Source organism: Miscanthus floridulus, chromosome 2, assembly GCF_019320115.1.
Source record: "Miscanthus floridulus cultivar M001 chromosome 2, ASM1932011v1, whole genome shotgun sequence".
NCBI classification, from domain to species: domain Eukaryota; kingdom Viridiplantae; phylum Streptophyta; class Magnoliopsida; order Poales; family Poaceae; genus Miscanthus; species Miscanthus floridulus.
The window spans coordinates 40,466,858-40,489,177 of NC_089581.1; the positions used below are offsets into that span (position 1 = coordinate 40,466,858).

Consider the following 22,320-nt stretch of genomic DNA (forward strand, 5'->3'; position numbering starts at 1 on the left):
TTTCTCCCTCTCATTTGTAACCCCACTACAAACTTTGAGCACCTAGGCTCAGGAATAAAGTCACCGACCGACCCCGACTGGACGTAGGGCACGTTGCCCGAACTAGTATAAATCCTGTGTCATTGAGTGCTAGGCCACCTTCGATCACAACGTACAACAAAACTATAAATATTAACTAGTTGGTCACTTTCTGCACCGACAGTTGGCGCCGTCCGTGGGGAAGACGCTGTACGTTCAACACTTTTTGGTCATCGGATGACCCATTTTTCTGCCACCCCCGCCGTGGTGGGCTCGGGCGATACGATTCATTTCGGCTCGCTGGAGTTCCCCGCACTCTCGCCCGCCGGGATGAGGGTTCCACCCGTCTTCGAGCCATCCCAGGCCTTCCTCTTCGGAAGCCTAGACTTCGTCGCCGACCAACTCGGCGTACTCCACCTCCATGAGAAGGCTCATGACTCGGCACCCGTTGGAGGGACGTCCTCCATCAACTCCAGGACGCGCGACTTCGACGACGCGGCATCTGCGCTTCATTCTGAGCAAACTCTCTGCTCAAACCCCGCTGTGAGTAATATACACGCTGTTATGTACTCACTATTCTCTATCTTCCGCCAATTACCTGGTGGAACCCTGTTGTCCCTAACGCAACCACCGTACGGCCAGTTCTCCTATGGCCTCGCATCTTCCACGGACGCATACGCCCGGGGGCTTCGAAGGATGCTCGTGCCGCCTCCTCTCGCATTCGAATTCGTGGGAATGGCAAGCTATGCTCCCACCTGTTTCTTCGACCTCATGAATGATGATGGCGAGAGCGACGGCTCCAGCATTAGTGACATGGCACCTAGCCATCGTCCGTCCCGGGAATGCGCCATGGCGGACCCTCCGGGACACCCACCGGTAGAAGTGGAGTTCTCATAGACTCACGCCCCTCCGGCTCCTCATGCAGGCCCCCGAGCTCACACGTGAGCACGGGGAGGAACTGCGACAACGATGGCTGCATGAGCCACCGACTACACCAGCATGCTCGGCGCACCATACTGCGCCTCGTGTGCATAGACCGGTGAACGGCGCTTGGGGTCATGTCCATCAGCCCTAGCACAATGTCCCGGTTCGGGGGACTAATCCCCCGCAGTTCGCTCAGGCTAGTCAGAACATTGCCACCGCGGTAATGCTCCTGCGTGACTTGCCCGAGCCGAATGACCCTCGCAAACGGGGGATCCACCAGAACCTCTGGGCACTGCTGGAAACCACCGCCGTTCAACAAGCGGAGTGCTCCGTATCGCGACGCCGACTCACGACCTCGCTCCCCGTTCGGGGAACAGGGACGCAGCAGATGGGGCGCTACACCCTATCACCACAACAACCACAGAGTGTGGCATAGGAAGCCACAAGGGCACCTCACCTCGACTTGACGACCGCCCCATGCCGACCGCCTATCTACGTGCGGCTCGGGCCGAACCAAGACACGCGCAGCGTCGACCGGAGTCCTAGCCCCGACCGCCTGGGACCATGGACCTTTGTCCAACCGTTCCAGCAAGCGTCGTTCCCACCACGCTTCAATGGAGGCCGCAACAAAGGTAAGGCCAAGCGCTAGGATCAAGACGAGGGCCCCTCCACACAGAGGGGAAAAAAGAATAGAAAGGATCGCCGCCAACCGGCTAACTTTACGTCGGTCGCCACGGCCGATCATGCGGGCACGTAGCCCCAGCAAGACCCTTCGGGCCACTTCCACGATCTCATGGAGAGCCTATGCACCAACCACGACTACCCTATCAAACACCTCTATAAGGACTGCCAGCTCCTCAAGCGCCTGCTGAGGTAGCTGGCAGGCCAAAGGAAGAAAAAAGCGAGGAAGCAGCAACCGAAGAAGGGGGCGCAGCGGGCAAGGATCCAAACGACTAAAGGATGAAGTGATCCGACCGGACACCTACCGACTGAAGGACAACAACAACGACGCTCTCTCCGAGCACCTTGGAACAACTATGTCATTTCTTCTTTTCCTAAGTTTCAGTCTTACCTTTACTTAGTGAACGCTCCTATAAAAGCACCTCGACCCGAACACTTTTCGGCTCAAGGCGCTCGGGGGCTCCACTAGGGGGCCCTACTACCCCTCTGTTTTTGTTTTTACCTTAAGTACTCTTTTACTTTAATATGGAGAAACTCCTTCCTACCCAAAACAAAAGGGCAGTTCGTTCCTTTGATTTACCTTACGTAACTTTGCTTTAGAACATTCCGACTGATCGCACCCCGCCTTTTCCTACGGTTACGACTGGCCGAGCCTCGCAGGCCACGCCTCGGGCTCACAAAGTTGCAGCCTACGGAACAAACGAGCAGGTACGAGAAAGAAGGAAATTTAAAACAAAATTATGCTAAGGGAAAACTAAGGAACGAAAGGGAACAAGCTTCCCCAAATGGAGCAACTCCATCACAAAAACAAAAACCGATTGCAGTCATTAAAACACACACGAATGTTTTATATGGGGGCTCCTCCATGAACTTAAACTCTTTATGTTTACTAAACTACTTATATTATGCAAGCTATTAAACCGACCCGGCGGCATCTGCTGACGGCGCAACCGACGAAGACGCAGGCTGCTCACTCCCCGGCATCACGACGTTCGGCTTGATCGAGGCCAAGGCGACATCCCCCCCCCCAAACCAGGCTCCGGGCTATCTGTAGGCTCGGAAGCATCCTCTCCACGCATGCTTTGGGCCATGTCTTGATGGCGAACATCCATCACCCACTCGGTGGAGACTTGCTCTGACACCGACCGCGCGTGCGGCAGCAAGCTCTCTCCGATTGATTGGATGTCCTCCATGCTCAGGCCTTCAGCATACCCGTTGCAGATAGTGGCGATGTTCAGATTCGGGTGGTACGTCGCCACCGAGGTCAGCACCCTCGACGCTCCATAAAACAACCCGCTCCTAACAAGGTCCTTGACCGTGTTTGGGACCTCCGCCAGCTAAACCGCAGGCATGCTGGTACTTGGCGCCGACCCGAAGACTTTTGAGACGACGAGCTGGGCAGCGTTGTGGATCTAGCCAAGCTCCCCTTCGAGAGCACGTCGCTCTTCACGGGACTTGGCCAGCTCCTCAACATTCTGGCTGAAGTTCGCCTTGGTCATCTCTAGGTCTTGCTCCAGCGCCTTCACCTTTTCACCCAGCTCTGCAAGAAGGGCGATAAGCTCAGAAACAGGCTAGGGGAAAAAAATCAACACCACGAGAAAACAAAAAGGTACGCACTGATGCGAGGGGCCTCAAGGGTGGAGAGATCCTCTGCCTGTCGAGCCACCCGCTCGTGTAGCCGGGCACTCACGTCCTCCATCCCCATCACCTGGTCCCGGAGCGCGAGCACCTCCCGATCTGCTTCCGATCGGGCCCTCTGCTCCACCTCCAGGGCCTTCTGTGCCGACTCCAGGGCGGCCTGCTCTGGCTCAAGGGCTGCCAAGGCCTCTTGAAGCGTCGCCTCAATGTTCGCCAGGGATGTCTGTAGCCCTGCCTCAGTCTCCTCCTAACGGACCCTTGCTGCCTTGAGCCCTTGCTCGGCAGCAGTCGCCCTCTCCGCCGCACGCTGCCCTTCCACCCGCACCGCGGCCGCCCAAACCTAGGACTCATGGCAAGCGGACTCCACCCGTCGCTCAAGCTCGGCCATTTGGGTGTGTTCCGCCCGGAGGAAGTAAGACTTGCAGGACGACACCTTCCTTATTTCCTGTGAAAAACAGGCATGCTAAAAACAACTGACGAAAAATTCAAAGGGCAAGGAGAAGTACCAGAAACTCACCACCGCGGCGAGCTGCAGGTCGACCTCAACCAGCTGCCAAGCAAACTGAGCCTGCTTCCGGGCATTCTCAAACTTTGCGGATGGCTTTGTGAGTTTGGACACCGCGGCATGCCCTTGCCCCCCAAAAATGTCCCAGAGCTGACGCTCCCGAGAATCTCGGAGGACGAACCGCGCCTTTGATGGGTCCTCAGGGTAGGGCCACTCTAGGTCACCCTCCGATGAACCGCTGGAAGGCCTAGCCTCTGACCAGACCACCGCCAGCTCCCGCGGCGACACTGGTGGTTCCACCACGGTATCCGCCTCGCCGTCAGACAGGATCTCCACCACCTCGCTCGCATGGGACGCCACCGGGTGTCCCAACTCTGTCCCAGCCACGCTTCCCTCCGGCGCCTTCAGCTCCGACGGCAAGGATAGGTCGTGCAGCCCTCCACCCGGCGAGGTAGGGAGCTCGCCCCCCTTGTCTCCTCCACTGCGACCGGTGGAGGAGGGGCCATGAGGGTTACCTCTGATGCAGCCTCCGCCATTAGCACTGGGATCGCCGCCAACAATGTTGCCACCGCTGTCATGTTATCAGCAGCCACCTCGAGGGGCACCACCCCCGGGAGGGAAGGCTTCGCCGCTACCACCCTGCTGCCCCCTTTGCTCACCGCAACACGCTGTAGAGTGGGCCTCCAAACCTCCTGCATGGGGGTCAGGGCGATGCTCAACCCAGGCATCCCCCGGCCGCTGAAAAAAATCGTGGGTAAGCCACACTCTAAAAAAGACTCAACCACCAAAAGTCGAAGAAGCAACAAAAGGAAACATACCGGGTGGCGAGCGGCACGACTCTGAAGGCAGGCTCCGACGATGATGGGCCACTGGACGAGGTCCGCTCCTAGGTAGCGACCCGTGCCCCCTCACTTCAGACGGGGTCAGAGTCGTCCCGACCGGCTCCTGCACGGCCCACGGGTCGCTACGACCTCCGGCTCGGGGCTCCCCGACCAGAGCAGCGGGTGGGGCGTCCCCTGATTGTGAGTCACGTGTTGACCGAGCGCTAGTCTACCCCTCAGACCGCCCAGACTGCTCGACCGCACCCACGGCAGGCGGGGCCTCCTCCGGCTACAAGCCCGGCGTTGGCGCCGGCCCTATCACCACACGAGCGCCGGTCCGCTCCTCGGACTACCCGGCTCCCTTAGCCACGTCCGCCACAGGCGGCATTGGGACCGGTGACACCACCGAGAGGCGCGGAGACCGTGTCCATTTCACCGCTCGCTCGCCAACGGCGTCCGCGCTCGCCGCACGCTTCCTCGACGCAGGAACCTCCGCGCGCCGCGCGGCCTCCTGCTCCTCACCAGCGGACGTCGCCGTAGGGTCGCGACACACCGCCGAGGTCACAACAACCTCCCGACTCTCCTCCTCGTCGGAGAAGACCATGTCCTCCAAATCCGTAGGATCATCCAACGCGAGTTACGACTCGACGTCGCTCGTACGTTCCCCAACCCTCATGCGCCGGGCGACCTCCTCCTCCTTCTCTTCTTTCCACTAAACCTCCTTGGTTCTCTTCTTCTTCCGAGCGTCTGCCGCCTCCTTCTGGGTGGCCTGTCGGGCCCGGCCCGCCGATCCCTTGGGAAGGTGCGGCCGGGACTTGTACCTCCCAAGCCCCTACGAAATGAATGAACCGAAATCATGAAAAAGGGGACAGAGAAAAAGCACGAACAAAATAAGGGAGCGTACCAGCGTGGGCACGATCGAGGCATTGAACGGTATGGGTTTTCCCACCAACGTGACTCCAGATCTCATCGTCCGATAGCTCCTCCGGCGACACGTGGTCTGGGTCCAACCGGCCGCCGTATGTCCACATCGGGTGCGTCCTCTCCGTCAACGGCGCAACCCGGCGGTGGTAAAGGGTGTGGAACACCTGCACCTTGTCGAGGCCGCCCCTTACTAGCTTCTGGAGCTCCTCCTCGATGGCCTCCACCTTGTGCCTCTTCATGTGGGCACAGCCCCACGACCAGCTCTTCTGCTTCACCGGCCTCCCGCCGGTAAACGCTGGAAATGGTGCCCCCGCCGGATTCCTAATATAGAACCACTCCCATGCCATCCCCGGTTGGAGTCACATGGGGAGTACGCGGGATACAAGCCTCCCGCATGTGGCTTCCTCTATAGGGCAAAGCCTCCGACCGGTGCGATCTCGACTGAACTCCAGTCCGCCATAGCTCTCCCGGAGAAGAAAACCCGGAAGAGATCCACGTGTGGCTCCATCCCGAGGAAAGCCTCACAGACGGTGACAAAACCAGCAAGGTGTAGCACCCCCATCGGATTGAGATGCTACAGCTCCAGACCCCACTCATTGAGGAGCCCGTGTAGGAACTAGTGCGCGGGGTATCCTAATCCGCGCTTGTGGAAGGTAAGGAAAGAAACCACCTCATCGGGATGAGGTTGTGGGAACTCCTCCCCTCTAGGGACCCTCCAGTGCGCCACCTCCTGCGGCGGCAGAAACCCCTTCGCGATGAAAGCCTCCAGCACCGACTTCCTCACGTTCGACGTTCGCCAGTCCAACATTTTGCTCTAGATCGAAAAAAGGTCGGTGAGGTCTTCTCTTCTCCCTTGCTCCCCCCTTCTTTCCTAGAAACCTCCGCGGCTCTCAGGAACGCTCACGGCAAAAAAGGAAGAGAGAAGGCGGCGGCAGATGAAGAACAGGCAAAAGAACGAAACAAAAACCCTCTCCCTGCTCCTATTTAAAGGAAAGGGAACATCGGTTAAGGAAGGACGTGCCGATCGGGGAAGGCAGAACGGCGGAGCGAGATTTTCTCTCTCTTTTCCATTTAATGCAGATGAGACGTGCCCTAAACCGATGAGACGCGCCCTGCTCGATGGAACGACTCCTGATCAGATGGGACGTGGCCTGGCCATGGCCCACCACTACCACACGATCAACCACTACCACACGACGAGCACAGGAACCGAAGCGCCACCGCACGCGGGTGTAGGGACCAAAAATGAAATCTTCGCCAGAAGAGACCACCGGACCTCCTTGAGTCGATCGAATCACCTAGGAGGGACACCAGGCGACAGGTAATGAGCAAAGGGATGCCTCATGCAGGCCATGTCGACTCCGTCTCAAACGATGAGCATAGGTCCTGGTCAGACATCTCCGACTGAAGCTCTCCGAGCCCCGTCACTCCAGTCGTCAAGGTAAACATTACCAAAATCCCCTCTATTTCTTTACAAATCATTCATACATCCATACGCGCATTCATCTCATATGCCTGAACCCCCCAAACGGTTATTGCATGAACCGCCTAGGGGCTCAGGAACTAAGCATCGCACGTGCAGTGAAATGCACCTGAACGCTCTGTGTTGCGCCACAAAGCGGCGTTTGCCTCATTCGACATGAGCAAACAACAGAGCTAGGGGAGAAACCATAGATGAGCACCATGCGGCCTTCGCCCAGTCTGGCAAAACAGGTCATCTCAACCTTCTCGTTCGATCCTGAACCTCTTGCCAAGCCCACAGAATCTCCATCGAGGGGAGGCCATTAGGCCACCCGGGTCGCTCTCCGGAATGACCTAGGCATCTGCCGGGTTGCAGGTAAAGGAGTAGTGGAATGCCACAAGAGGGCTATGCCGACTCCGTCACGAACAACGGACCCAGATTCCGCTCGATCACACCAGTTAGCGAGCTCACTGAGCTAGTCTTCAAGCCCGAGCGATCGGGACAGGCGATGAAACTCAGCCCCTCCAGTTGTGAGGAACCAGATGGGGTAGCGCAAAACAACTCACATCGACCCCCACGAAGGCCCGACATGGCTCGGGGGCTCAAATGCCAAAAACCTTGGGACCACAACTCTAAACTCACGTCGACAGGATCTATGACATCCGGCTATGGCTTGGGATCGTGACTTCGAACTCGCGTAACAGCTTCACTTCCGACAAAAACCCTGGAACCACGACCCCAAACTCGCGTTGACAGGATCTACGACATCCGGCTATGGCTTGGGACCACGACTCTAAACTCGCATAACAGCTTCACTTCTGACAAAAAATCCGGGGACCGCGACTCCAAACTCGCATAATAGCTTCACTTCCGACAAAAAATCCGGGGACCGTGACTCTGAACTCACGTAACAGCTTCACTTCCGACAAAAACCTTGGGACCATGACCCCGAACTCGCGTCGACTGGATCTACGACATCCGGCTACGACCTAGGACCGTGACTCCGAACTCGCATAACAGCTTCACTTCCGACTACACTCCAAGAAACCCTGGCCAGGGACAACAACTCTGAACTCGCGTAAAAACTAACTGAACTAACTATCTTGGCTGCCCAGGCCGCACCAACATCAGGACCCACGAGCTCCGTCTCGTCCAAATCTGGAACTAACCATTTCAAAACCACGGCGCGCACCGACACTAGGATCAGTAAAATCTGTTTCAATCCGATCTTCGCGCCTAAAAAACTCCTCGACTACACAACGTCACCTTGGTTGACAAAAATCCGTCTTAGACTAAAACACACACACACGCTCCAAACACCCCCAGACGGTTCTGCCCGAACCGCCTAGGGGCTCGGGGGCTACACCCGTAGGTGCGCTTGCGCGCACCCGCCGGCAAGATAAAAAATCCCCCGAACGATTCTGCCCGAATCGTCCAAGGCTCGGGGGCTCCTGTCGGGTTCATAAACCCAGGGTCCCTCAAGGACCGGCTTCCACGCCAAGGCTCAACCCAAAAGTATAAGAAATAGCAGGGCAAAGGGACGACCCAGCAGCCGACCGGAAGGTCTGGCCCAAGAAGAGCGACACCCGCTCGTCAACTTCTTCGGCCCACCTATCCGATCGGAGCACTCGCTCTAGGCTCTAGCCGCCTCCGAACGGCCTCTCCAATCGGAAGGCCTGCCCCGAGCCCTACTTCTGACTCCGACCCCGTGTCTCTCCGACCGGGGTACGTAAGAACACTGCTTCCTACTCCGACCCCGCGTCTCCGACCGGAGACCCCGTAGGAAGCCTGTTTATCGCTCTTCTCCGTCTAGCGCAGCCAGGGCCGACTGGGGCCATCTAACCGGGGATGCTCGCTCAGAAGGAACCAGGGCAAACAGAGAAAGCAGCGCACAAAGTCAAACCACGATACCGGGACCATACCCTGAATGCCTGTGGGAGCAGTGCTTCATAAACACCCTGACGCAAACAGTATTGTAGGTGCCGACATTTGTGTCTATAGTATTGTTGGCATCATTGAGCTCCCATACGGCAAAAAGCCCCCATGCCTCTGGGCATCAATAGTGGGCGCCAGGATTCACCATACCTAGTACTCGTGGTAAGGGCTCCTCACATAACAATAGTATTTTGTAGGTACCGACATCCACCCTTCCTGAAGAAGCCAACACAACCTCCCATGTGCACCTGACATTCTACAGTGACACCAACAGTATTGTGGGCGCCTACCATCATCGCTACCCTCATCGGCGTGGGCAACAAGGCATAGAAACATCCGTACTCTCTCCCTCTCACCTGTAAAGCCATCCCCTTTATCTATAAAAGGGGATGCGCTCCGTCCAACGAGGGGAGGTCGACTTCTTCAAGTTCAGACTCACTAGATCGATAGCTCACAACCCCTCAAGCACACGCTTGGACTTCTAGCTCATAGCGGAGTTCCGGTCGCCCTCGGCCCTTCCGGTCGGACCCGACCGGGCCTCTTCAACACCCCTCCTTTCACCCTCTCGTTTGTAACCCCACTGCAAACTTCGAGCACCTGGGCTCAGGAATAAAGTCACCGACCGACCCCGACTGGACGTAGGGCACATTGCCCAAACCAGTATAAATCCTGTGTCATTGAGTGCTAGGCCACCTCCGATCACAACGTACATCAAAACTACAAATATTCACTAGTTGGTCACTTTCTACACCGACATACACTAACAGATAGATCACAATTTTAGAAACCTAACAAAATTTGTTTCACAGTTGTTTGGACACCTACACAAATTTATATTAATTAACAAAGATCAGCTCAGAAATTAAATTAGAAAACTATTTACTAATTCCTGGGAAAAAGAAAATAGATTCTCCGCGCAGCCCACAACGCAAAGCTCACGTGACGTAGCACGCGCGCCCAGCGCCCGCTTCCACGGCCCACGCGCAAGGCGCCCGCGAGCTGGCGCTTTTGCAACCACGTCCTCGGTTTCCTCCCAAATCACACTGAAGTCCTAATACTATTTACCCCTCTCACAGACCTTCTCACTTAACCCCTACATTTTCCTAATTCACCCACGCACACCCCCAGCGACTCAGCGTACGGCGGCACAGCGGGCGGTGACATGGCGCGACCGCGCCAGCCACCGGAGGCTTGCGCGGCCGTCTACGGCGGTGGCGCACCCGCTCCGGTGACCTAAGGCTGCTACAAACCTAACTGGCTAGCGCGTGAGTATCAGGAGGCTACCATGGGCCAGGGCGAGGTGACGGTTAGAGTGGAGGATGGCGGAGGAGGAGTGGCCATGTGCGTCCGAGCCGTGCGGCGGCGCACCGCGGTGGCATGGTCACATCAACGGCGGTGGGGAGGAGGTAGCGGTTCCTCTGGCGTGCGTAAGGTGGAGAGGGAGGCAAGGTGAAGCTAGTGGTGCAGGTGAAATGGATTGGGGGCGGACGGAAGCGAGACTGCCCTCGTCCATGGCCGATCGTGGCCTTATCGGCACGACAGCGGGGAAAGCTCTAAATTGGAGCCAGACCATGTGCGTGCACGGGGAGGCAAGTGGGGGCGCGACCTGTGCGGCTACAGCACCATTAAGGCGAGGCGATGGCGCGAGCGCAGCCGGGATAGCCCACGTGCACGCGATGGCAGAGCGAGTGGCAACAGCACAGCACGACATCGCGGTGGCGTCGGTAGTGGCAATGTGAGGCAGGGCAGCAGTGCGCGGATGCGACGACGAGGTGATAGCGCCGACAGTGGCTTCATCACGATGCTGGGTGGGGCAGGCGGCAGCAATAGCGGCTCTGCGCGGCGGGGCCAGCGGCGGCCGAGCCACAACCATGCTAGAGGCAGCCACGGCTGGCCACGCGTGGCAGCGTGCGCATGCTCGACCAGCGCGGTGACAACGAGCGCCCGAGCACATCCACCCAACGAGCCAGCCCGAGAACATGTCATGCACGCATTTTAAAGCGCCTATAACAACTAAACGGTTGATTCTGTATATATATACTTAAATTCTTCTAAGTCCTTGAGCTAAATTTGATTTCAAGTTCCATTTTTAGGCTATTAAAAATGTTAGCTAGCAATGTTATTTTTTCACAGCAAGTATTTCATTGTCATCTACAAAGTCTGCACTTCAAACTTTATTTAAGTATCACACACATGTTCTATAGTATTTTTGCTCAATAAAAATTGGTTTTTCCACACTACTTGACATTACATGAGTTATTGAATAAATTTCCATTTAATATTTTTATTGGTCATTTTAGGCTACAAGAAATTTATCAACACTTTCTATCACATGCATTATTACATAAACATGATGCTCTTGACATGATTTAGTAGTTTGTTTAGGGCGTAACACCGAGGATGTTACAGCTCTACCCCCTTAAAGAAAATCTCATCCTAAGATTTTATGTGTGTGCCTAGTGCAGGAAAAGGGATAAGAAGTAACTTTTAACTTAAACCATTACCTTGATACTTCAGGGAGAAGATGGGGATAATGCTCCAGAATATAACTCTTCTGTTTCCAAGTTACTTCATCATCCGAATGATTTTGCCACTAGACTTTATAGAATTTTACCACTTTGTTCCCAGTGACTCTCTTTTTCATCCAATATTTTGACGGGATGTTTAATATAAGAAAGATCAGGTTAGAGAGGGAGTCCTTCAATTTCCACCACTTCATCGGGAATCCGCATGCACTTCTTTAACTGGGAAACATGGAAGACATTATGGATTGCTGACAGAATATCCAGGAGTTGGAGACGGTAAACAACCGAACCACACCTCTCCAAAACTTTATAAGGTCCAACATAATGAGGAGCTAACTTTTCACGGACTCCAAACTGATGCACACATCTCATCGAGGATACCTTTAGGTACACATGGTCACCAACTTTAAACTACAAGGGCCTTCTCCTCTTGTCTGCATAAGCTTTCTGATGGTTCTGAGCTGCTTTCAAATGATTCTGAATAACATTGACTTGCTCTCTTGCTTCCTTTATGAAATCAGGTCCAAAGTAACCACGGTCACCCACTTCAACCCAGTTAAGAGGTATTCTACCCTTCTTGCCATACAGGGCCTCGAAAGATGCCATTCGAATGGTTTCTTGATAGCTATTGTTATAAGAAAACTCAGCTAAAAATAAACATTCATCCCACTTTTCTGGATAAAAAATGGCACAAGCTCTCAACATATCTTCAAGTACTTGATTGACTCTTTCTGTCTGACCGTCAGTTTGCGGGTGATAAGCTGAAGTTCTGAGGAGGCGAGTACCAAGGCACTTATGAAGTTGCTCCCAGATGCGAGAGACAAAAACTGACCCTCTATCAGAGACAATGGTGAGAGGAACTCCATGTAGGATCACAACCCGATCAAAATACAACTTGGCTGAATACCTTGTATCCACCTGGAGAAAATGAGCGGACTTGGTAAGGCGATCCACATTGACCCAAATAAAGTCATACCATTTTGCTGTGCGGGGCAAACCCACAACAAAGTCCATGGAAATATCCTTCCACTTCCAAACAGGGATAGGTAAGGGCCGAAGAAATCCAAGCGTACGTGGTCCACCTTAACCCTTCCACATAGGTCACATTCTGAGATGTATTTGGTAATATCATGTTTCATATTTGGCCACCAATACAAGTGACGCAAATCATGATATATTTTGTTACTTCCCGAATGAATGGTAATTTGGAGTTGTGAGCTTCATCCAAAAATTTTATCCTAAGCTCATCACTTGAGGGAACCACCAATCGATTTTTGAACTTCACCACACCTTGATCATCAATACTGAAATGAGGACCACGCCCTTCGGCGATTAGGTTCTTGATGTGAGGGATTCCCAAAGCATCTTGCCTTTGCTCTATAATAATTTGCTCAAGTAAATTCGAGACTAGAGCAATATGGGCTAACACTTCAGAATGAGTGAGAGACAAAAAATCTTCTTCAACTTGTTGCGACTTCTGACTTAAGGCATTTGCTACCACATTAGTTTTTCCTGGGTGATAATGAACTTCTAGATTATAATCTTTGATTAACTCAATCCACCTCCGTTGTCTCATGTTTAATTCAGATTGAGTGAAAATATATTTGAGACTCTTGTGAACCATGTAGATATGCACTTTATTTTCTAACAGGTAATGCCTCTAAATTTTTAGAGCGTGCATTAATGCAACCAGCTCTAAATCATGGGTGTGATAATTTATCTCATGCTTTTTCAGCTGACGTGAAGCATAAGCGATGACACGTCCGTCTTGCATAAGCACGCAACCCAACCTAGTCCTAGAGGCATCATAATACACATCAAATGGCCTATCAATATCTGGTTGGATAAGAACAGGAGCAGAGGTAGGAAACTTTTTCAGGGCTTAGAAAGCTTTTTCACAAGCCGGACTCCATACAAACTTGACATCCTTCTAGAGTAATTTGGTCATTGGTTGAGCTACTTTAGAAAACTCATGGACGAAGCGTCGATAATAACCTGCAAGACCAATGGAATCTGATACACTAACTTTTGAGATTTCTAATTTAACACATCTTGCACCTTACCAGGATCCACAGAGATGCATTCAGGTGTTAGGACATGCCCCAAAAACTACACTTAATCCAACCAAAATCCACACTTACTGAATTTGGCACGTAGGTAATTCCCACCGGACGGCTCGGCGGCGCCATGTTCCGTCCTGTCCTGCCGGCGCCTTCACTACAGGAAACCGGGACTTTGCCCAGTGCTCAAATCTTTGCCGAGTGCCAAATATCGGGCACTCGGCGAAACTTGTCACTCAGCAAATAGGGCTTTGCCGAGTGTGTGGCACTCGGCAAAATAAGGCACTCGGCAAAGCCAAACTTTGCCCAGTGCCAGACACTCGGTAAAGTTGGGCACTCGGCAAAGAGGCGCCCGGGGATAACGGTACCCAACGCCATCCTCTTTGCCGAGTGCCTTCTGTTTGGCACTCGGCAAAATATTGGCTTTGCCGAGTGCCAAGGGTTAGCACTCGGCAAAATATTCACTTTGCCGAGTGCCAAACCTTGGCACTCGGCAAAATAATTTTTTTTTTGTTTTTTGGCACCAACTTTTTTTCTTAGATTTGTATTTGTACCATGAACAACATGTTCAAATTTGGCACAATTTCATTGTTGTTTGCTATATTTCTTCACTTTATTTTGTTTTCTTGCAATTTTCCGGAAAATATAGGTTTGAACTGCAGGTGCATCGAATAATAGTTTTGATCCATTCCAAAAATGTTATTCTTGTTTGTTAGTGTCACTTTATGCTAAATCTAGGAACTGTCTCCAAATTTCGATCAACGTGCTCACGGGGCAACGTCGCGAACTTGCGTGCGAGTGGTTATTTAATTCTATAAAATTCAAACGAATCCCGAAAATCATGAAACTTGGCGAGATGTCGTGATATCACATGCATATGTGGTGGTAAAAATTTGAAAATGTTTGGAGGACGTCATCACGTATGTTGTTCACAAACCAGGACATGATGTCCTGGTTTGTGAACAACATACGTGATGACGTCCTCCAAACGTTTTCAAATTTTTACCACCACATATGCATGTGATATGTGTCCTGGTTTGTGAACAACATACGTGATGACGTCCTCCAAACATTTTCAAATTTTTACCACCACATATGCATGTGATATCACGACATCTCGCCAAGTTTCATGATTTTCGGGATTCGTTTGAATTTTATAGAATTAAATAACCACTCGCACGCAAGTTCGCGACGTTGCCCCGTGAGCACGTTGATCGAAATTTTGAGACAGTTCCTAGATTTAGCATAAAGTGACACTAACAAACAAGAATAACATTTTTGGAATGTATCAAAACTATTATTCGATGCACCTGCAGTTCAAACCTACATTTTCCGGAAAATTGCAAGAAAACGAAATAAAGTGAAGAAATATAGCAAACAGCAATGAAATTGTGCCAAATTTGAACATGTTGTTCATGGTATAAATACAAATCTAAGAAAAAAGTTGGTAGCAAAAAACAAAAAAAAATTATTTTGCCGAGTGCCAAGGTTTGGCACTCGGCAAAGTGAATATTTTGCCGAGTGCTAGCCCTAGGCACTCGGCAAAGCCAGGACAGGATTTTTTTTTAATTTTTTATTTTGCCGAGTGCCAGATCGGGGGCACTCGGTAAAATACTTTCTTTGCCGAGTGCCCCGGATCTGGCACTCGGCAAAGAGGTTTGAAACATAAAAAAAACCGGACACACGCACACACACCACGCACACACCACGCACACACCACACACGCACACACACGCGCGCGCCCGCCCCACTGCTGCGCCGCCGCCGCCGGCTCCCAGCACGCTCGCCCCGCTGGCTCCCCGGCCCGCGCGCCTCGGCCCCGCGCCCGCCGCGCCCGCAGTAGGAAGGAGGAGGAGGTAGGAGGAAGAGGAGGAAGAAAAGGAGGAAGGAGAAGAAGGGGAGGAGGAAGAAGAAGAAAGAGAAGGGAGGAGGAGGAGGAGGAGAGGAAGGAGAAGGGAGGAGAAGGAGGCAGGGGAGAAGAGAGGAGGAGGGGAGGAGAGAAGGAGAAGGGGAGAAGAGGAGAAGAGGAGAAGAAAGGTGCCGCCTTGGTTCGTCGACCCTCACGCCGTAGCGGTCGTCCCCGTTGTCGTCGCCGGCCCTCGGTCTTCGCATTCTCGCTAGCAAGGTATGCCCTAATGTTAGTATTAGTTAGTAAGTAGTAGTGTTAGTAGTAGTAGTTAATTCGTAGTGTTAGTATTAGTTAGTAAGTCGTAGTGACAGTAGTAGTTGTAGTTATTGTTCATAGTTTTAGTGTTAGTAGTAGTTATTGTTGTATGTATGTGGTTGATGGCCTTCGTGCCTATGTGTTGGTATACATGTGGTTGTTGGCCTTCGTGCCAATGTTTTCTGCAGGTTTTGGGAACCTCTCCGTGCAGGGGAGGTGTTGCCAAAATTTTCAATGGAGTCTAACCATTTGCCTTTTCTTTGTAGGACGAGGACCGTTGGGAGGCACTCGGCGACCCCGATCGTCTTCGTCGGCGTTGCGGTTCTGCCTGCACCGCGTCGCCTCACCACTGCTGCGACTCACCACCACCCCACTAGCCTGACCTCACCGACACCCTAGGTATAACCCATCTTCCATACTTGTATCTCGTGTAACCCCAGTTAGGCGTCTCCTGTCCGAAAGAGATACAGTCGTTGGTATGCAGATCTTTGCATACCAAATTCCGTACCTGTTTCGGATTGTCCACGTTTTTTGGACAGCCCGCGGATGCGTAGATGGGTTAGTTTCCGTGGCCCGCTCCTGTCCGAGACAGAGTTTTGGCACCACCTCATCTACGCATCCTCGGGTGGGATTAGGACCTATCCTTCACCTATTAGATGTATAGTAGGAACGCCTTGTGGATTTACCTGCAGTTTTTATTACTCGCTTACATATGCATGTGCCAGAGGATGGATAACCGTGAGTGGATGTACACGGGCCATGCAAGTGGATGACCAAGACCAATGCTTTCCTAGAGCATGCATTTGGCGGGGCTGCTAAAGGGTCAGCCCGGATGCCGTGTCCGTGCAGCAGATGTGGCAACAAGAAAAGAAAAATTAAGAGGCTCATGGAGGAAGATCTTATCAAGTATGGATTCACGGCAAACTATACCCGCTGGATCCACCATGGTGAAGCCGGTCGTATTAGAGAGGAGGTGGTGAGACAGCGTCTCGAGGATTATGATGGAGATGGCGGGGCAGCAGACTGGATGGATGACATTCAGCAGGCACGGTTCGGTGAAGGATTGGAGGAGAAGCCAGAGGAAAGCGCAAAGGCGTTCTATGATATGCTGTCTTTAGCGCAGAAGCCCTTGCATGAAAAGACAACGGTATCGCAGCTGGATGCAATTGGACGCATCATGGGGTTGAAGTCGCAGTTTAGCATGAGTCGGGACAACTTCGATGGTATGTTGGCAGTTTTTGGATCCCTGCTTCCGAAGGATCACATCCTGCCGAAGAACTTGTACGAGTCACAGAAACTTCTTCGTGCACTTAAGATGCCATATGAGCAGATCCATGCTTGTCCGAATGGATGCGTCCTTTTTAGGAAAGATCACGAGGGAGCAACGCACTGTCCAAAGTGCAAATCCTCTAGGTACCTGGAGGTCGACACTAGTGATGGTAAGAAGGAACAGCTGAGTATCCCTACGAAGGTCCTACGGTACCTTCCTTTCATATCGAGGATCCAACGGCTGTACATGACAGAGGAGTCTGCGAAACAGATGATATGGCACAAAAATGGCAAAAGGTACAATCCGGACAAGATGGTACACCCATCGGATGGCGACGCCTAGACCCATTTCGATGGCATACATCGTGTTAAAGCTGAGGAGGCTCGCAGTGTACGTGTAGCGTTGGCAACAGATGGGTTTAACCTGTATGGATTGTCCGCGGCCCCATACACTTGTTGGCCCGTGTTCGTGATACCCCTGAATCTCCCCCCCGGTGTCATCTTTCAACCCAAGAACGTATTTTTGTCGCTGAGAATTCCTGGACATCCGGGGAACAATATGGGTGTGTTCATGGAGCCTGTGTTCGATGATTTGATCGATGCTTGGGAAAAGGGGGTACTGACATACGATCGCCTGGGTGACGAAGGTGCAGGACAGGGCATGCAGGGGCCGAGTCACGGACCTATACTACGAGGCGAGGCTGCAGTGCCACATCAACCACTCGTGCGACGTCCTTGGTCGATACCCAGAGAAGAGCGAGGCCAGGACCATGACACTCACCAGGGAGCAGTACCTCGCAGTAAGTTATAAAACATTGTTACTGACTCATTCCATGAAGAATAGGTAGCCTTCATTTTATATTCTAACATTTCTAATACTTGATGGCATGCAGATGTGTCCTTCTTGGTGCGCCACCCACAGAGACTGTTGGGCGGCCATCGTGGACAAGTGGGTCTCCGATGAGTGGAGGGAGAGGCACGCCCTCCGTCAGGAGTGCCGCCTGCAGATGGGTGGGCCGGCGCACCACCAAGGCAACCGGCCCCTTAGTTCGTACGCCCAGGCCTGGGTACACGCTATGCACTTATTTATTTATTTGTTCTAACGCTCAATTCTCATTACTTCTAATCGTCTTTGTGTTTTCCTCGTAGTCCCAGTCGCATGATGGCCAGGAATGCAATGAGTTCATGGCGTACGCCATGGCACACAAGGGCAAGGCGACAGCTCCGGACACCGTCTACAACCCGGAGGACGGGCCCGAGGCGTACAGCAACACGAGCGTCCACAGCAAGCTCACCGACTACGCCTCGGCGGCCTGCGAGCGGCATGGGGAGGACTTCGACCCCGCCACCCAGCCCCTTGATACCGACCTCTTGATGAGGCTCGGAGGAGGGAAGCAGCACGGCCAGTACTGGATGGCCTCCAACATGGTCGACTCGACCTCTGTGCCCAACCTCGCCCAGATCCGAGCACAGAGCACGAGCTCCTCCGTCCCCATTCGACCTCGGCAGGCGAGCACACTGCAGCAGATGGCGGCACTCCAGGTTAGTTCTATTTCATTCGCCGTTCATTACTTTTACACATGTACCTTGCATTTGCATTGTTTAAACGTTGGTGATTGAATATTGCAGGCCACTGTGGAGAGGATGGAGGCCGAGAGGGAGGCCGAGAGGGTCGAGAGGGAGAGGGAGAGGGCCCAGAGGGAGGCCGAGAGGGCCGAGTGGGAGGTCCTGAGGGCCCAGAGGGCGGCCGAGGCACAGAGGATGCAGGACATGTTCTCATTCATGTCGAGCCTCGGCACCACTCTCCCGGGTGTGGTGGTGCCCCAGTCGTTGCTCGCTCCAGTTGTGCCTCCTACTCCTCTGGCTCTAGGCACTCCGGTGAGTATATATATATGGTTGATCAAGTCCTTTAGCTTGTGTAGATACTAATGAATTCAATTCTCCTTTGTGCAGCAACAGTCGTCGGGTTCGAACCCGACTCCTTCGCCTCAGCACACACACCCCCGGCTGGACAGGTCCACCACCACACGGAGGTGCCCCTTTAGGCTCCCATTGGGATCAGTGGCAGTAGGTGGTGCCCCTTCATGTTTCATTGACTTTTCTTGATCTAGGACTTGTGTTGGATGAAGACTTCTTAGATGTTGTCCTGGATTTGCACATTGGATGTGCGTGTGATGGATTATGCAGGAGGATGTGCTTGTGATGGATGTTGGATGTGCTTGTGATGTATTATGGATGTATGTGATGGATTATGTATGCGTTTTGTGTGATGTTAAATGCCTGTGTGCTGTCTCATGTATTATATATGAGTTTTGCGCGTTTGCTTTCGAAGGAAAGCAACAAACAAAAAAATAGCAAATTTTCCAGCTTTGCCGAGTGCCAACACTAGGCAAAGAAGTCTTTGCCGAGTGTCAGGGGTGTGGCACTCGGCAAAGCTGGAAAAAATGCTGCAAAAACAGCCACTTCCCCAGTTTTGCCGAGTGCCACAGCCTGGCACTCGGCAAAGAGGTCAATTTTGCCGAGTGCCAGGTGGTACCACTCGGCAAAGACTATTTTTAAAAGATTTTTTTTAAAAAAAAATGGTTTCTTTGCCGAGTGCTGAGCCCTGGCTCTCGGTAAAAATTCAAATTTTGCCGAGTGCCAGTCCCTAGGCATTCGGCAAAGCCGACGTCAAATGTTGACGGCTGTTATTTTTTTGCCGAGTGCGGGCTTGACACTCGGCAAAGACTTTGCCGAGTGTCGATTTTTGGCACTCGGCAAAGAAATTTTTGCCGATAAAATCTTTGCCGAGAGACCTTTGCCGAGTGCGGCACTCGGCAAAGCCTTTGCCGAGTGCTTGGCTGGCTTTGTCGAGTGCCCCCAGCACTCGGCAAAGAGGGCGTCTGCAGTGGTGCTTGCTCTTCTCGGCATGTTGAGCTGAGCTATAGATTGCATGGTGCGTTTGGTTCGTAGGTCATGTCACCTTAGGATCTGTGCTAGCAAGCTTTTTGCTTGCTATCTTAGGAGAGCCATTTTGGCTAACCTGACTTGGCAAGGCGAGCCTCGCCTACGTGGGCAAGATAAGGCAAGCTAGACGATAGAACCAACGTATGCACGCAGTTTGCCTGGAGTAGAACTTATATACTCACCTCTTCTTAATTAACGCAAAGCCTTTTATTTATTTTACTATTTCTACTTACCCAATATAATCGTGTAAAACCTTTGGGTGTTCACTAATGGCCTTCTCGTCTGCTTTTTTTTTCTAGTGTGGTTGGGGCTATGGCTACCTGTTTTCTTCTTTCCATTCACTACAGCTAGTGCTTGCTTGCAGCAGTGCTGCTGCTGCAGCAATCACCGCAGATCAGGCGAAATGATAACGAGAAATGTATTGGGACACTGAAATTATACTCAAATTTGAAGAAGAACACCCACCTTTAAATCTCATTATGTATAGACGACACACACACATGGACACACTGGTGGTCCATTCAAGCGCATAGATGATGGATGCAACAGATCGATGAATGCATTGACGTCAAGTGTTAGAGTTTCACTTTGGCTATGCTGAATCCACCGTTAATTTGTCATTTTAGGATGGAGACAAAGGATCATAAGTAGTTTAACATTTCTTAAAGCCAGGCACAAGCTTTGTTTTCAACATTATCGCCCCCAGGAGGAGCTGTGCTACAACTTCAGACGGCATGAGCACAATCTAGAATCCATACCTTTTATTTGCCGCTAGCATGCATATGCGCACTACGTACGATCCGGCAACACTCCTAAACGTAACACTCACTGTGGGTAGTGCGACACACATGGCAGCATATGGGCGAGAGATCGGCAGGGCAATCAAACAACCCGGACGGATAGTTGGTCGAGCCTTCGCTCGCTAGTTCGTGGATCGGAGCGACGAACAATGGCGTGCCTGTGACCACCGGACGGAAGGCCGATCGACACATGGGGATGGGGATGGGGCCTGGCCGCCTGGGACTGGCCGGGAGCTGCTAGGAACCGAAGAAAACACGGTCGCTGGCCGGTTAGCTAGCTCCGATAGTCCGATCCGACGTGATGCTGATTTGGACGGATCACGCGATCGATGCGTAGTGAGCACGTACGTACACTCCACCACGGGAAACAGTGACTTTGCCGAGTGCCCCAGGCACTCGGCGAAGCCCCAAATACACTCGGCAAAGACTTTGTCGAGTGTAACACTCGGCGACTAGCACTCGGCGAATTTTTCACCGGCAAACAAATGTTTGCCGAATGTCAAATATCGGGCACTCGACAAAGGGTTTGCCGAGTGTCAAAAACACTCGGCGACGTTAAACACTCGGCGAAAAGGAGGTTAACGGCGTCCACGGTAACAGAGAGTTCGCCGAGTGTCAAACGGAAGACACTCGGCAAACATCTTCAACTTTACCGAGTGCCAAACCTCCGACACTCGGCAAACATCTACGTATCTGCCGAGTGTTAAAGCCAATACACTCGGCAAACATCTACTTATTTGCCGAGCGTTTTAACTTTAACACTCGGCAAACATTGCACACTCGGCAAAAAATTGCCAGAAAAACAGAAACTGACCTCTTTGCCGAGTGTTAAAGCCAAAACACTCGGCAAAGGATCTCTTTGCCGAGTGTTACACTCAACAAACTGTCCAACCCCCTGTTTTTACTGTTTTGTTACGTATAAAGGACCCCTCTCTAACAAAAATCATAGGCATATATATTACATCACAGGCATATATTAAGCATCACAGGCACACAAATAAGTTCTAGTTTATTCGAGAAAGTAATCCACAAGTTCTAGTTTAAACAAGTAATGCACAAATAATCCACAAGTCACTAAGGAGAAGGCCCTTGGAACCACTGCGACTGATCCAGGTCTTGTGGTTGAGTATTCGAAGCCGATGATTGATTCTGCACATAGGAGAAGATATGTGTGTGACAATATTGATATCATTTGAGCTAACTAAGGAACTTGTCTAAGTTAAAGTATTCAATCTAATGTGTCAAGTGACTCATAGGAGTAGTTGTGTGTGGCTGACGTAAAGGAAATAGCATCGGTGGCGGTGGCAAAGATTGACTCATGCTCGAAGCAAAATTCTACATGTATTAGAACATCTGGTCCATCCTCATCCGATTTTCTTCCTCCATCCTCTGCCGCTCGGCCTCTAACCTCTGCTGAACCATCTGCTCCACCCTCATCTCCATCTCCTCCTGTTGCTTCTTTTCTGCTTCCACCTGGGCCTAAAATATTTCATCGCAATATTATAATGCAAAGCTAAAGTATGTAAGAACCAACGGATGATGAATGAAAGAGAAAGAACCTGGAGAGCCTCTATCTAGAATTGTGCAGTGGTTGGCCGTGGGCGTATCGCTGGGCTCGAGTCCGTGCTCCTTGCTCGGATCTGGGAGA

General features: G+C 52.1%; 1 protein-coding gene across 1 annotated transcript; it reads left to right on the forward strand.

Moving 5' to 3' along the window:
- Window positions 1-18,349: 18,349 nt before the first annotated feature.
- Window positions 18,350-19,032, forward strand: LOC136536397 (uncharacterized). Its single transcript, XM_066528703.1, has 3 exons — window positions 18,350-18,468; window positions 18,556-18,804; window positions 18,886-19,032. Exons 1-3 carry the CDS (start codon window positions 18,352-18,354, stop codon window positions 19,030-19,032), a joined length of 513 nt encoding a protein of 170 aa, XP_066384800.1. The 5' UTR covers window positions 18,350-18,351.
- The last annotated feature ends 3,288 nt before the right edge of the window (window positions 19,033-22,320 follow it).

What these genes read in the sequence shown, in the direction of transcription:
- LOC136536397 (XM_066528703.1), top strand. Translation starts at nt 18,352, where the DNA reads ATGGTCGACTCGACCTCTGTGCCCAACCTCGCCCAGATCCGAGCACAG. An exon ending in AGCAGATGGCGGCACTCCAG is followed by an intron (nt 18,469 to 18,555) that starts GTTAGTTCTATT and finishes TGAATATTGCAG; the next exon opens with GCCACTGTGGAGAGGATGGA. An exon ending in CTCTGGCTCTAGGCACTCCG is followed by an intron (nt 18,805 to 18,885) that starts GTGAGTATATAT and finishes GTGCAGCAACAG; the next exon opens with TCGTCGGGTTCGAACCCGAC.